The following is a 14192-nucleotide window of genomic DNA, read 5'->3' on the forward strand; positions in this document are numbered from 1 at the left end:
TGTCAAAACCTTATATCACAGCTCTCCAAAGCAAAAGCTGTGTTCTATTTGCTCGAGTGTTTCCAATTAGCTAACTTAAGAGTTTACTTGGACTTAAGTAGTTGTGTAATGTGTTGACCTGCGCAACCGCAATTCATGTCGCTCTTTATGTAAGAGCTGGGGGCTGCTATTGTGGGGGTTTGGGATTTTTCTGTAATGAATAAAGCTTTATTTTGATAAAGAATTTAATAAAGTTGTGCAGCCCTGAAGGTGTGTCGTTAAATCATAATGCAATATTTGGCCCCGTTGACTGTCTGATGTGTTGTCGAGGTGCAATATTAATGACCAGCCCTAGAGTCGAAACACAATTACCCAAAGTTGTTAAATGGTTTTTAATTAGATTTTAAGATTTTAATTACTTTCAATAACAAATGCACGTCCGTGTTTCTACACTCTGAAGCCACTTCGGGCTGTTTGATCTGTAAAACAATAATCCCAATTCGGCCATTATTATTTTAACAATATCTTTTCGGGAAAGTCTTTGCTGGCAAGTTTGGTTTGGGCTTTATAATAACCTTTTTATGACCCTTTTAAAAGCATTTAATGTTCTTTGTTATTACAGATTATTGTATTATTATTATTGATGATTCACTCCCATGACACCAACGTTCGGAACTGTTCAAAATCCAACTGTTGCAATATCCCTGCGCAGGCTGCAGCCCTGGGGCAGTGCTATAATGGCCGGTTAAGCACAGGACTGGGGGGCTGGCAGATTAACCATGGAGTGAGCAAACCTGCAGGACTTTCTGCTTTATGGCAGCTTCTCCATGGAGCTGTGCTCGTTAACACTCATCCCGCTCTGTACGGCATATGGAGACCCATCTCTCCCCCTGCGTGCTTCATCTCATAAACGCCAATCCCTGCTGTAGCCACAAAGATAAAGCACATCTGTTAGGAAGTGAGTGAAGGCGGAGTTGTGAAGTGGTGTGTGTGTGTGTGTGTGTGTGTGTGTTTAGTTTTTTCTAAATTGTGATTGAGGTCAATACAGCCTGACCGATCAGGTTTAAAGATGAATCTAATGGGTTGCTTGAGCTCATGGAGAGATTCAGCATTCCCTGCTGGATTGATCAGCATGTGTTTGGTTTCGGATGCTGGTAATTAGCATAAGATTGTGTCAGATGATGTTTTGGTGTCACTAGCGAGGTTGATTGATTAGATCAACCAGCAAGACAACTTTGGTTTACTATTTTTATCAAAAAAGTCACAGTGGTTCTTTCTAATTCTCTTTCTCTTTATTAGTCATTTTGCTGAAATCTCTGTGTTTGTTCTTTTATGACAAAATCTGAAACTTTGTTTTTGCAGCAGTACTTTTCAAGTTACTTTGCTTTAGTAAATGAACAAAATGTAAATAAACAGTTGTAAATATGTAATTAAACTTTTGAAACTTATTGTCATTAAAAAAATATCATAAAATAACTGGTCCATTAGGTTCTAAAATCAGCCAATCTTTCTTTCGTGGCCAATGGATGTCATCCGTATATAGGTGAGGTAAAAAGTTGATCATGCATCAATTCTAAGATTTTCAAAATGAATTGTTGTTATTCTGTCTTGATTCTCGATTTTGAGCTTAGTTTATAAGAGCAGATAGAGCCCTATGCCTTTACCTCTGCATTTAACCACTCAAATGCACATGTGGATAAGTCCTTGCGTTTGGTTGAGTCATGTAAGTTGGCTTTTATATTACAAGATTTATGCAAGCACTTACTATGAACACTCTTGTAGTGTTTCCAACTTTATTAATGACTATTTTAGGTTTAAGTCAGATTTGTATGACTTAGCAGCAGAATAAGAAGAGTATGGCTGTTTGTAAAACATTTAGTACCATCTGCTGTTAAAATGTAAACTGTAAAAAATCTGCTAATTAACAGGTTGTATTTTGTCTTTTGTCTTTTTTTTCCCGTTTATTTTAAATTATGAATTGCATTATGGGAGCTTTATCTCTGCTATTTTGCCTTTTGATGTTGAAAATTCAATTGTGCAGTTTAGTTGCAGTTTAAGTTAAGTTTATTGACATTTTAGTAGTTTGAAATTAGAGCTTCACAAGTACAAATACAGTTTCACAAGATAATTTGATTAGCTCTATTTGATGGTTTTCTAATGAAGTCTAACAGTATTCAGATACAGAAATTGAATAGTCACAATGCAAAAAATGCTTTTCTTACTTAGTTTTGTCTTGTTTCTATAATCCAAATATCATAAGATTCTTAAAGCAAGTAGAAATGTTTAGTTTTTATCATCAGAAGAAATGAAACAAGCCAAATTATCTGCTAGTGGGGTAAGTGAAATAATAATGTTTTCACTTTGAGATGTAGTTACTTGGACTAGAAACAAAACAACAATTTGAAGTAAAAAACTGTTCTGTACATTCTGCATTTGTTCTGTAATTCTGTACAAATGCAGTAATCATTACAATTCTGTAGCTCATTATGGTCAACTACAATTCAGACTCAACATTGCATGTCTTTGCGATGTGATTATTTTGGATGCTCACATTGCAATATCGATGCTGAAACTATATATTGTGCATCCCTATTAAAAATATATATTGTATGAGAAATTATATATATATATAGTCTGTTTTTTAACTTTTTAACATCAAAAGTTTGATTAAATATCATGTAATGCAATTCAAAAGTAGAAATAAATAAATGAATAAATAAATACACAAAACACCTATTACAAAATATAGTAATATAAATATAAATAAATAATTTAATGATACTTTTTTTTACAATGTAATGTCTGAATCGAATCAAGAGAGAGAATAGTAAATCATTTAAAAGAGATGCAAAGTCAATTTCTCAAATTATTATCCTCCAAACTTTTAGTTAGTGGGGTCCAACACTTGTTATGACTACAGTATTGTTTGTGTTTAGTAAAATGATGTACACAATTTTTTGATAGCTTTTGCAGGGTGCCAAAAGATTTTTTATTATTAAAAGCTGGTCTTTTCAGCATCGCGGACTATTTGGACATTTAAATTTAAACTTAAAATAAAAAGATATATTTATATATTATATAACTTTAGCCATTTTCATCCAGTTTTAGTTAAAAGGGTACATACATTATGATCTTTAACTATTCAAAGTCTTCATCTGCAGGAGTGAACACATGGAATTGAAAGGAGAGCCACTAGGATCAAAGTTTCTTGGCAAGAGTTTTGCTATTTCCTCTAATCATTTTTCTCCAAGTGGTCCGTCTCCTTTTCCTGTATTGTCTCCGCTGTAACCCAGGGCAGAATGTGACTGTTCAAAGCCTTCTTCATCAAAGCTAAAGTTCTGCTTTTTCAAATTTTTGATGGCCATTTGATGGTCAATTATATTAAATAATTGATCTTCATGACTCCTGCTGGTATACAAACATTTGATAATGTTGTTAGTTAACAGACTCCACTTTACTAACAGAGGGTATGCCTGTTTATTGTGTCAGCAGTGGGTTAAACTTTCCATGTTGTGCAGTTGGTACTTTGCTTAGGGTCTGATAAGCTTTTTTGCTTTTGTTTATATTTGCAATTTATTGCATGTGGATTTTGGGTTCTCCCTTGCACAGACACAGCAGTTTTTATTTCACAGGCCCTCATTTCTATGTTGTCCCTTCCCTTCAACAGAACATACACATAAAAACATTGGCTGATGACATGGTAAGGTGTCTGTTTCTTTTATTTTGTGTCTTTTTTTTTCTCTTATGTTTTTTTTCTTCTTTTTTTCCATCTTAACCCCGACTCTTAGAGCGTTGTTAAAGTGAAGTGATCGTCAAAAAGAGATCAAAGACAAAAAAAGACAAAGCAAAACTGTCTTTTTTTTATCACCCAGTCATAATCAATCTAAAGTTCACTTCAGGTCAACAAAATAGAGTTCAAGCAGACACACGGCAACTTGATGAAATAGTTCATGATAAGTTCCCAGACATTGTCTTCTTTTTAATTTGGTCTCTCTTTGAACACTTGCATTTTACAACAGAGTGTGTTTTGATTCTTTTAATTCATTTGTTTTGTTTTCATCCATATATGCATGTTTCTTCAGTGTTTTTTTAATGACAGACTAACAGAGACTGGTGCATGGCCTCTCTTCATTCACTCTAAGCCAGTAACCCGTGACTGGCAGAAGCCGTTCTCATCTCTTTCTAATTAGACAGAAACCTTAACTCGTCGTGTCTTGCTGTCTACTGTAGTGCAGAATCCTGTGTGTGATACTGTCTTTGTATTCATTATGACTGTAAAGTGAATGTTAAAAAAGGAAGGTGACACTGGTAATGTCACTCTTGCGATTTCTGCTGTGGAAAGGTAAAGTAAAAAGGGTGCAGGTGAGTCAAATGTCAACCCCTGAACTTTGTACTGTTCTGAAACTTTCTAATAAGTAACCAAACACCTCTGCGTTCACTTAAAATGACCCTTGTCAAATCAGAGTGCTTGTGGATTGTGTGGGTTAGCTTTGAAGATATTTATTTGCCACTTATCTACTGGTGTGCTAGTGTAATAAATGAACAGGTTTCAGATCATACATCTTACCAAAGTTGGGGACTGTAAGATGAAAAAAAGTTTTTGTAAATCTTTTAGATTCAGGCTGCTTTTTATTTGATAAAACCGATTTGGTCCCACTTCATTTTAAGCAGCTCTAACTATGAATCAAAATATAAATACAATATACTTAATGTGTAGATAATGTATTGTAGAACACTTGTGCTATTGAGTTGCAATATGGGTTGGCTTAGGGAAGGCTTGGTGGTATGTGGGTTAAGTAAGTTAAGGGGTAAGTAATGGTGAACAGTGTAATTATAAATGTCTTTACAAAAGTGAATTATAGATGTAATTACATACAGGTATTGAATCTAGCGTAAGTACATTGTAAAATATGTATTTACACAGTAGGTACATTGTAATGGATTTCTAATTTGACTTAATGCATATTAGTTAAGGCCACTTAATATGAAGTGAGACCAAAAAGGTAATTCTTTTTTTTTTTTTTGGTTGCCATTACTGTGATTTGTAGCATTTTCATATCATTCTAATATGCTGATTTGGCGTACAGCAAACAGTTAATTTGATCAGTGGTCAAATTATTTTTTAAGGAGTTTTTAATCAATATAAATGTAATAAAATGACAATAATAAGTAATAATAAAAAAGTGTAACACCTTAGGTTTTAAGTGAACAATAACTAATTTAAATTAATAAAATAAAAATAAATAAATCAAATAAATTAAATAATAAATAAAACTATAATTTATATAACAATAAATGTAATTTTGTATTTTAACAAAGCATTCTTACTTAAAATATGTTACCTAGTGAAGTATTTGTTGCTAACGAATGATATATTTTTATAAAGTGTTCCCAGAAAAACATAGCATTTTTTTTATTGAAAAGGTTTGATCACTGCAATGTATGCTTACTGAATTAAAAAAAGCTACATAAAATGAATTTTACTAATCTCAGATTTGAATGGTAGTGTAAATGCATTTCGAAAATGCTATTATTTCTGTTGACTGATATCTGTGTTTGAACTTAATTTTTACTTGATAACTTGATACTTTCAAATGCGAATGTTCTTCCTCCTGCAAACCACCACTATAATTAAAGCCTATTAGCTCATTTTATAAACTAGACAAAACTTTAACATTCCTCTCCTTAACTAATTGCACATAGGACAGAACGACACACTCATCCGGGTCAAAAAAATTAAACGTTTTTGTTTCAGAAGGCCTTGTACATTCTTAAAATTCCCACTGTCAGAAATACAGTTGAAGTCAGAATTATTAGCCCTTCTGTTATTAGAGAAGACATTTCTAAATATAATAGTTTTAATAACTCATTTCTTTATAACAGATTTATTTTTACTTTGCCTTTATGACAGTACATAATATTTTACTAGATATTTTTTCAAGATACTAGTATTCAGCTTAAAGTGTCATTTAAAGCCTTAACTAGCTTAGTTAGGTCAATTAGACAAGTCAGAGTTATTAGAAAACTATTGTTAAACAATGGTTTGTTCTATAGACTATCAAAAAAATTGCATCTTTTTTTTTTTTAATAAAAACTGCTTTTATTCTAGCTGAAATAAAACAAAAGACTTTCTCCAGAAGAAAAATAACAGTGTGAAAAATTCCAATTTAATTAAATTCAATTTTTTTCCAAATAATTTTCTTTTTTTCATTTAAATTATTCAGATTTTGTAGTTGGGCTGTGCGATTTGATCGATCGAAATCACAATTAATTGAACATTTGAACATTCTAACTCTATTACGATTATTCTATTTTATGTTTTTACATAGTTCACTGGCAGGTTTTGTACAATAAATATGCTCACATGTTCAGATTTCTGAATGAATGATGCAGAATATTCTAGCAGAAATAAAACAAAAGACTTTCCAGAAGAAAAATAATAGTGTGAAAAATTCCAATTGAATTCAATTAAATTCAGCTATTGCTGTATTGGCAAAACAAATGTTAGAAATGCATTGCTAAAGAATTTAGAAGGCTTACATAAAAAAGAACATATTTAATTAATAAGTATAAATAAAATATTTAATATATCATATATTATTCAATATATCACATTCATATATATATATGTATGTGTATGTGCATATTTATATATATATATATATATATATATATATATATATATATATATATATATATATATATATATATATCAAGATAGATCAATATACTTAAATATTTAAATATTTAAAAAAGAAACAAAAAATTAGCAGGGGGGCTAATAATTTTGACTAACTGTATGTGCTGTGTTTATAAATTCAGACATCAGCACCTGTTAGTTTTTTTTAACTTTAACTTCACTGTGTCTCTGCAGCGGGACAGAATCACCAGTTTTCGAAAGCAAGGCATGAAGAAGGAGAAGCCTCTAATCCAGCACCCCACAGACCCCATCTCCACCCAGACCGAACTGCCTGTGCCCCAGCCGTTCTTCGACGAGCGCTCCATGAACCTGTCAGAGAAGGAGATTGTCGACTTGTTTGAGAAGATGATGGTGAGTGTGTTTTCCCTACCCTGAGATCTGCACTCTGCCCCAGGCTCTATATGACCTCAGACGCCCTATATCACTGATTCATATCAAAAGCGTGGAGCTCATGTTAAGAGTGTCAATTAGGCTATCAAAACCTTTTTGCCTCACACATTTGCCAGCCACATAAAATGAGTTTAGCTAGAATTTAGATCAAGCTTAATACTCCCAAGTTCTTTTTTTTTTTTTTTTTCAATATAAAAACGTTGATTGGAAATGAAGATCTAATATTCTGTTTTTCATTAAACATTTAAGAAAGCCCTTGTGGAAATGTTCATTTAATTGAATTGAACTGAATGCACATTTGTGGTGTACTTGAAATCTTCAATATATATTATTAAAAAGAAAAACTGGAGATAATGCTTGCGGGAGTATAAATTTAATTCAGTATCATTCAAGTATGTTTGACCAAAACACTTAAGTGTACTTAGAGGGAAGACACTTTCATTACTGTTTAATACACTTAAAGGGATAATAAGGTGCTTCATGTTTCAATGAAGGACACTTATTTAATGCTACTTTATAATATATTTGTAATCTGCCCAATAATTTGCTATTTAATACATTTAGGTACATCAGATTACCATAAATGCTTAGTAATGCACCTTATCTATGGCCATATGACGTTTTCAAAATATATATTTTTCTCAAATTCCATTTTGTTTTTTCCAAATAATTTTCTTTATTTCATTTAAATTATTCAGATTTTGTAGTAGGGCTATGGGATTTGGTCTAAAATCTAAATCACAATTAATTGAACATTTTAACATTCTATCTCTATTGCGATTATTCTATTTATTTTATATTTTTACATAGTTCACTGGCAGGGTTTGTAAAGTAAATGTGCTCACATGTTACATGTGAGAGATTTCTGAATGAAGGATGCATTAGTTCATTTTAAAATAATTGAAGAAAATGCACACTATCAACTATCTATGATTATTTATTGAACATCTGCGTTGAACAACTAAAATTAAAACACACATTGCCTAAAACTAAAGACTTTTTTTTCTTATAAAAAAGTGAAAATAAATATCTTGTACCTTCGGTAACAAAATTAATAATGTTCAAGGTTTTTCATATTAAAAGTAGAAAATAAGCATCTCTTCTAAACAAAATAACTCGTGTATATCCTGTAAATAATATTTTACCTGTATTTTTTATATTGCATCTTCTGTAAACAAATATTTGTTATAAATAATAATTTGAATGTAATGGAAAATATGCTGTTTCAAGGCATCTCTATAGAAGAATGGATCCATCGTCCTGCTTTACCAGAGATCAGATGTGGCCACAGAAGTATAAATTTGCCTCAGCCTTTAACAGAGCGGGGTGACGCGACTCCACATGCGCTAGGGAAAGTACTTGAAAAAAATCGTCCTGGACAAATTAGATCGATTATAAGTTTGAATGTAGATTCCCATTACTTTCGTTTAATCGCTCATCCTTATTTTGTATTTTACATTTTCTGGAATCCATTTTTAATAAGAAATAATACCACAATTTATTAAATGTTTAACAATGATTACAGTTTTAGGAAACTTTTAAAAGGCCATATGATTTTTAAATATATGTTTTCTCCAAATTACAATTTATTTTCTCACCAAAAAAATCTGTTTTTTAACGAATTTTTTACTATTTTTATTTAAAAATTTTCTGAAATACATTTTAATAAAAAAAACCCTGCATTATTTGAAATGAAGAAATGTATTCAATAAGAAAATAAACTAAATGTTTACCATTAATTACAATTTTTGTAAAATGTTTGTATAAATGTAAAATTCTGCTAATCAAAAGTTCATTAATAATTTTCTTGAATTTATATTTAAACTGAATTATACTTTGATTTAAGTGCATTTACAAACCATTGCAAAATAGTTAGTATTAGCAAAATTGTTTTAATTAAAATATTTAGGTGTACACTATCAAACAAAAGTTTTGGATCATTTTAATTTTAATTTTTATTATTCTGTTCATCAAGGTGCCATTAATTAAATGTAATTTTAATAATTGTTACATTTATTAAAATTTTAAATGACGGCTTTCTTATTGTATGTAGTTTCCAATAAAATGATTACTCCAGTCATTGCTTTTATCACTATTACCATAATACTACTACTACTACTACTACTACTACTACTACTACTACTACTACTACTACTATACTGATATTAAATAATAACAATGATAATAATTATTATTAGAATGATTTTTTTGAAGGATCATGTGAATACATTTTCAGCTTCATTACTCCAGTCTACAGCCTTCAAACTAAAATCACTGGAATAAATAATCAAATTAAACGATGAACTACTTTTGAACAGTTATAGTGCAATAACATTTTACAATTTTTACTGTATTTTTGATTAAATAAATGCAGCCTTGATGAACAGGAGAAGCTTATGTTAAAACATTTAAAAATCCTACTGACCCCAAACTTTTAACTAGTAGTGTATATTATTTTCATAAATATGGTTTTTTTTTTATTGTGGTTTGTATAATAATGTTTTCTACCTGAAATTAAAACCTAAGATCTGTAGTAAGCATAGCAATTTGTTCCCTCATATATTTACGTAATAATAGCAAACACAATCACGTTTACTATGCATATATACTCAAAGACACCTTATCTTTCCTCATCTCTCTTGCTGCTGTCAATCACAAGTGGAGAATTGGACTTGAGAGTTTTGCACTCTCTGCCGACAGGTTGCATTAACTGAGCCTTGGCTCGGCTTGACACTTGTTCGGTTCTCCCCTCTGGGAGAGAATATACATTAGCTGCCACTCTTTCATATGCATGACTCTTCTCGCTAATTCCGCCATTATGTGCGATATGTTGACAGCTGTCAATAGAGCTCCCGCCACATATGATAGAACAAGCTGCTGTAACAGATGGGGAAAAGCAGCGTATTGTTGTCTAAACAGTTTTATTTTACCGAATGCAGTTTTTCTTCCCTACCTGTGAAGTTTCAGCTCTGTTTATGTGTACAGAGGCACACACATTCCCCTAAATCCCCAAGACACCAAAACCGACAGGGCTGCTGCATACACTGTCCTCAATTGAACTTGTTTTGGCCTAGACAAGTCAAAAAACAAAATCTGGCTGCAGAACAATGAAAGGATTATTTTCCAGACAAGAAAAATGTTTGCTTTGTATTAGTTTTTTTTGGGGTCAGAGCTCTCCCCATCCTACTTCTGTTGCAGCAGAGTCTGTCAGTGATGCTTTTTTCATTATTCTAACGTTTCTGTGGATTTACTGTCTGTAGATCGGAAACTCTGCCAATTTAGCGGCACCTGAGCAGAACGGCTCTTCAGTGCCCATTTTATGTACTTTAAACTGCCTCCCAGACTGCACAGCGAGTTGTACATCTCATTAGGTAGATATCGTACATATTGATAATTGACCTGTACTTGTGTCAAAGGCAAAAAGATTACTGGACTTCACGCTAGCACCATTCTTTGACTGATTTTTCAAAACAAACTGCGTTTATGTGTGGAAATGGATTGCTTACCCATTGTGTGATGCTTGCAATGGCAATATTTATTTTTGCTTTGTAATCGGTAGGGTTGAGACATCAGTAATCTAATTATTTGCCTTAATCTGAATAAGATAATAAGATGATTAAGGTGTTTGAGTTGCTTTTTGAATGTTTCTTTCATGATCCCGTTTTATATGTTGTAAGGCATGGTTTCAGTACCCAACCCTAGTAATCGTGGTTATAAAAGAAACCAATGAAAGATGAATTATTGATAAACAGATTTGGTATATAATTTGTAGGACAATGTGAATGTAACAAACTACAATTCCCTACTATATAAATAGTTTGGTCAGTATTTTTTATTCTTATGCTCTAAATTGCTGCATTTTTTGACCTAAACATATACTAAAAATGTTAAATTATTTTAAAGGGGGATGGGACGGTGACGGTTAGTGCTGTCACCTCACAGCAAAAATGTCACTGGTTCGAGTCATGACTGGGCCAGTTAGCATTTCTGTGTGGAGTTTGCTTCTTCCAGGTGCTCCGGATTTCCCCCCACAGTCCAAAGACATGCACTATTGGTGATTTGAATAAACTAAATTGTCTGTTGTGTATGAGTGTGTATGGGTGTTTCCCAATACAGGGTTGTGGCTGTAAAGACATCAGCTGCGTAAAAAACATATGCTGGTTTAGTTGGCGGTTCATTCTGCTCTTGCGATCTCTGAAATAGAGACAAAGCTGAAGGAAAATGAATGGATATATTTTCAAATATTTAAAAATGTCATTTATTGTGTGATGGCAAAGTCACATTATCAGTAGCCATTATGCTAATGCTGCTCAATATTATTTTGTGAAAACCTTTAATATGATTTCTTGATGAATAGAATGTTAAATAAGATTTTTTTCGTTAAAGTTTTATTGTCATTTTTGATCAGTTGTGTCAGATGCTTCCTTGATGAAAAAAAGAACAAAGAAACTCTTAAATTGAAGGAAAAAACACAACAAAACTCCAGACTTGCGAATGCTAGCGTAGGCTGTTGATTTGCTTTGTGGAACAGAAAACAAGAAATTGAAAAAAGATTTAGTTTATTTTTTCATATCTGTTATGCTGTAATAGGACAGAAAAATATAGTTGTCCGTTTGACTTTGTGCTAAAGTCTTTTCAAGTCAGTGATGAATAGATGAAATTTAGGTCATCATTCAAAAACGTCTTGCCCTGTGCTATAGCTTTCAAATGAAAAATTGCACATTTCGACACATTGCGTCAGGTCGGACATCAAACATTGTTGCCTCTTGTGTTTCTTGGGACCAAATATCTTTGACGTCAAAAATGATATTTATGTCTTTTGCCTTTTTGAATTGTAGTCCAAAGGGAATCCATTCTTGGGACTGCAGAGCTATTTTTTTTTACATGATGGCATACCATAGAGCTAAACAGTGTCCCCTAGTGTCTAATTTTTTCGTTTTACTTTCTATTGATGTTATGGCTTTCAGAAAGATAGCATGTCTTTATTACAGCTTTAAAATATGAACCCCATGCCTATCTTCCATCTGTTTCTAGTCAAATAGTGACCCGGTCATATGCACAACTGAGTCATGCAGCACATTGTCTGTAATCGCCGTGCATTCTCTGACAATGTGGGCTATAATCAGTTTGATTTGTTCATTTGTTTCAAATGTTTTGCACCAATTTTCCACCCGCCAGAGACTCTTGGCCCTCCATATTTTCTCGTTGCGTTAGTAACTGCCTGTCACTCTCACATAACCTCTCAATTGCTGTTTTTGTTCTCAAGATAGCGGAACATTAAACCTGGGCTTCAATTTGCTGCTTGACAAGCCAGGCAGGTTTACAGACCTGAAACATGTTGCACAGAGTAGAATTGACTTATGTATCGAAAGCATAATAATCATAATGAAGCAATTTACAGAAAAATGCTTCACTTTTTCATTTCAATTTCAATTGACATTGAGATCATAGATAAGTTAGTTTAATGGTCTATATAAATGAAAGATTCATCAGCCACAAAGCAAAACCACATCCAACCTAATATATGGTGTATATATATATATATATATATATATGATATGATATTTACACATACACACACACACACACACACACACACACACACACACACAGACTGCACAACAACTTTTACGATAAAGACTATGCATTATCCATTTACATTTAATTTTTCAATTTCTGTTTCTGAATACAGTTAGAGTTTTCTAAAAAATGCTTTATTCTTCTTATCTATGGATATACATTTTATATATAATATTTGTGCTGATGGGTTGCGATTGGAAGAGTATCCGCCACATAAAACATGGCAGAGTAATTGGTGATTTATTCCACTATGGCAACCCCTAATAAATCAGCAAATCAGCCGAAGCAAAGTGATTGTATGTAGATGCAGTAGGGGTGTAACGGGTCACAGTTGATCCGCGATTCATACGGATGATCACAACCCATGGCTTGGAACACACGTGATCCACAGATTAATATATATATTTTTTTTAACTTGTCGGTTAATCCTAAATTTTTAACGATCACAGAAAGAACGCCTCTTGCATCATTCAAATCACATGTATGGAAGCATTTAGACTTTCCTGTAAAATATAATGATGTTGGAGGAAGTTGTGGTAGGTTATTCGTAGGCCCACCCGGAATCTGCGCTCGCAGATTTTCCGCAGATTTCTGCATGTTTTTAGCCCACCATTAATTCTGTTTAGTTACTTTAGCAAATGTGTGTAAATCTATATTTGTTAATTTTTAAAAAATAATAATTTCAGTAATATTATTGACTAATGTGAAAATGTTCTTCTGATATTTGTACAATGCAGTTTGTACAGCATTATTTTCTGTCTTTTACTAGATATATTATATGGCAAACTTGCTTTATTTACCAAATAAGTGAATCTAATTGGATTTGCATTTTAAACATTAAATAAAAGTTAAAAACGATATTATTTTTTATTTCATATATTAAAGTTTTAGTTATGATACTTCCAAAATAATAATGCAAAAATCAGCAGACTTTTACCAAAAGTTTCTGCAGAAATAGCAAAAAACATCCGCAGATTCTGTCTGGCCCTATTCGGGATTTGGTTTCTTATGTTGTTAAAGCTGCTTTCTGTCACTACTTATTTAGCCTGCGTTATTGCATTCAGTGTAAGCTGCACGGTGAATCATTAAAAGATCAGGATCTCAATAACAACACAGCACAAATCATAAATGATAATGATTTGCATATGTTTAATAATCCTTTGAATCGCTGCATTCAAGTCTGTGTTTTAAAAATGCAAAAATCACGAAAGAAATTCAGTCTTTAGTCTTTTGAGTTGGTTATGAAGTTGCAAAGTCAAATAACACAGAAGTTCTGGGATAACTGTTTATAGTGTACATAAAACCACTGATGTTTATGGTCAAGATTAAAATCACTGTCATATGCTCAAAAACTAAAGTTTTAGACAGCAATTACATCATTTAACCAAAAGGTGGCCATCAAAAATATGCCACTGAATAATTCCTAAATGATCCATCTAGCAATGAAGTTTTATGAGTGAATAACTGAATCATTTATTGAAAATAAGGCAAAAGTAAATTTGGGTTGTACTAATTATAATGTTATATTTATTCGTTTAGCATT

The 14192-nt window shown here is 32.2% G+C and overlaps 1 protein-coding gene across 50 annotated transcripts in view; it reads left to right on the forward strand.

Moving 5' to 3' along the window:
* diaph2 (diaphanous-related formin 2) overlaps nt 1–14192 on the forward strand; it is a 712207-nt gene that overhangs the window by 21503 nt on the left and 676512 nt on the right. For 29 of the 50 annotated variants that reach the window (XR_012389932.1, XR_012389933.1, XM_073922120.1 and 26 more), the window contains exon 3: nt 6854–7030. Coding sequence is in view for 47 of the 50 variants with exons in the window: in XM_073922120.1 (XP_073778221.1) it covers nt 6854–7030 (177 nt within the window). In the remaining 3 variants the exon portion in view is untranslated. Of the gene's footprint in view, nt 1–3646; nt 3680–6853; nt 7031–14192 lie in introns of all 50 variants that reach the window. The other 21 variants (XR_012389930.1, XM_021481247.3, XM_073922125.1 and 18 more) reach the window with 1 other exon arrangement.

This window comes from Danio rerio, chromosome 14 (genome assembly GCF_049306965.1).
Source record: "Danio rerio strain Tuebingen ecotype United States chromosome 14, GRCz12tu, whole genome shotgun sequence".
NCBI lineage: Eukaryota > Metazoa > Chordata > Actinopteri > Cypriniformes > Danionidae > Danio > Danio rerio.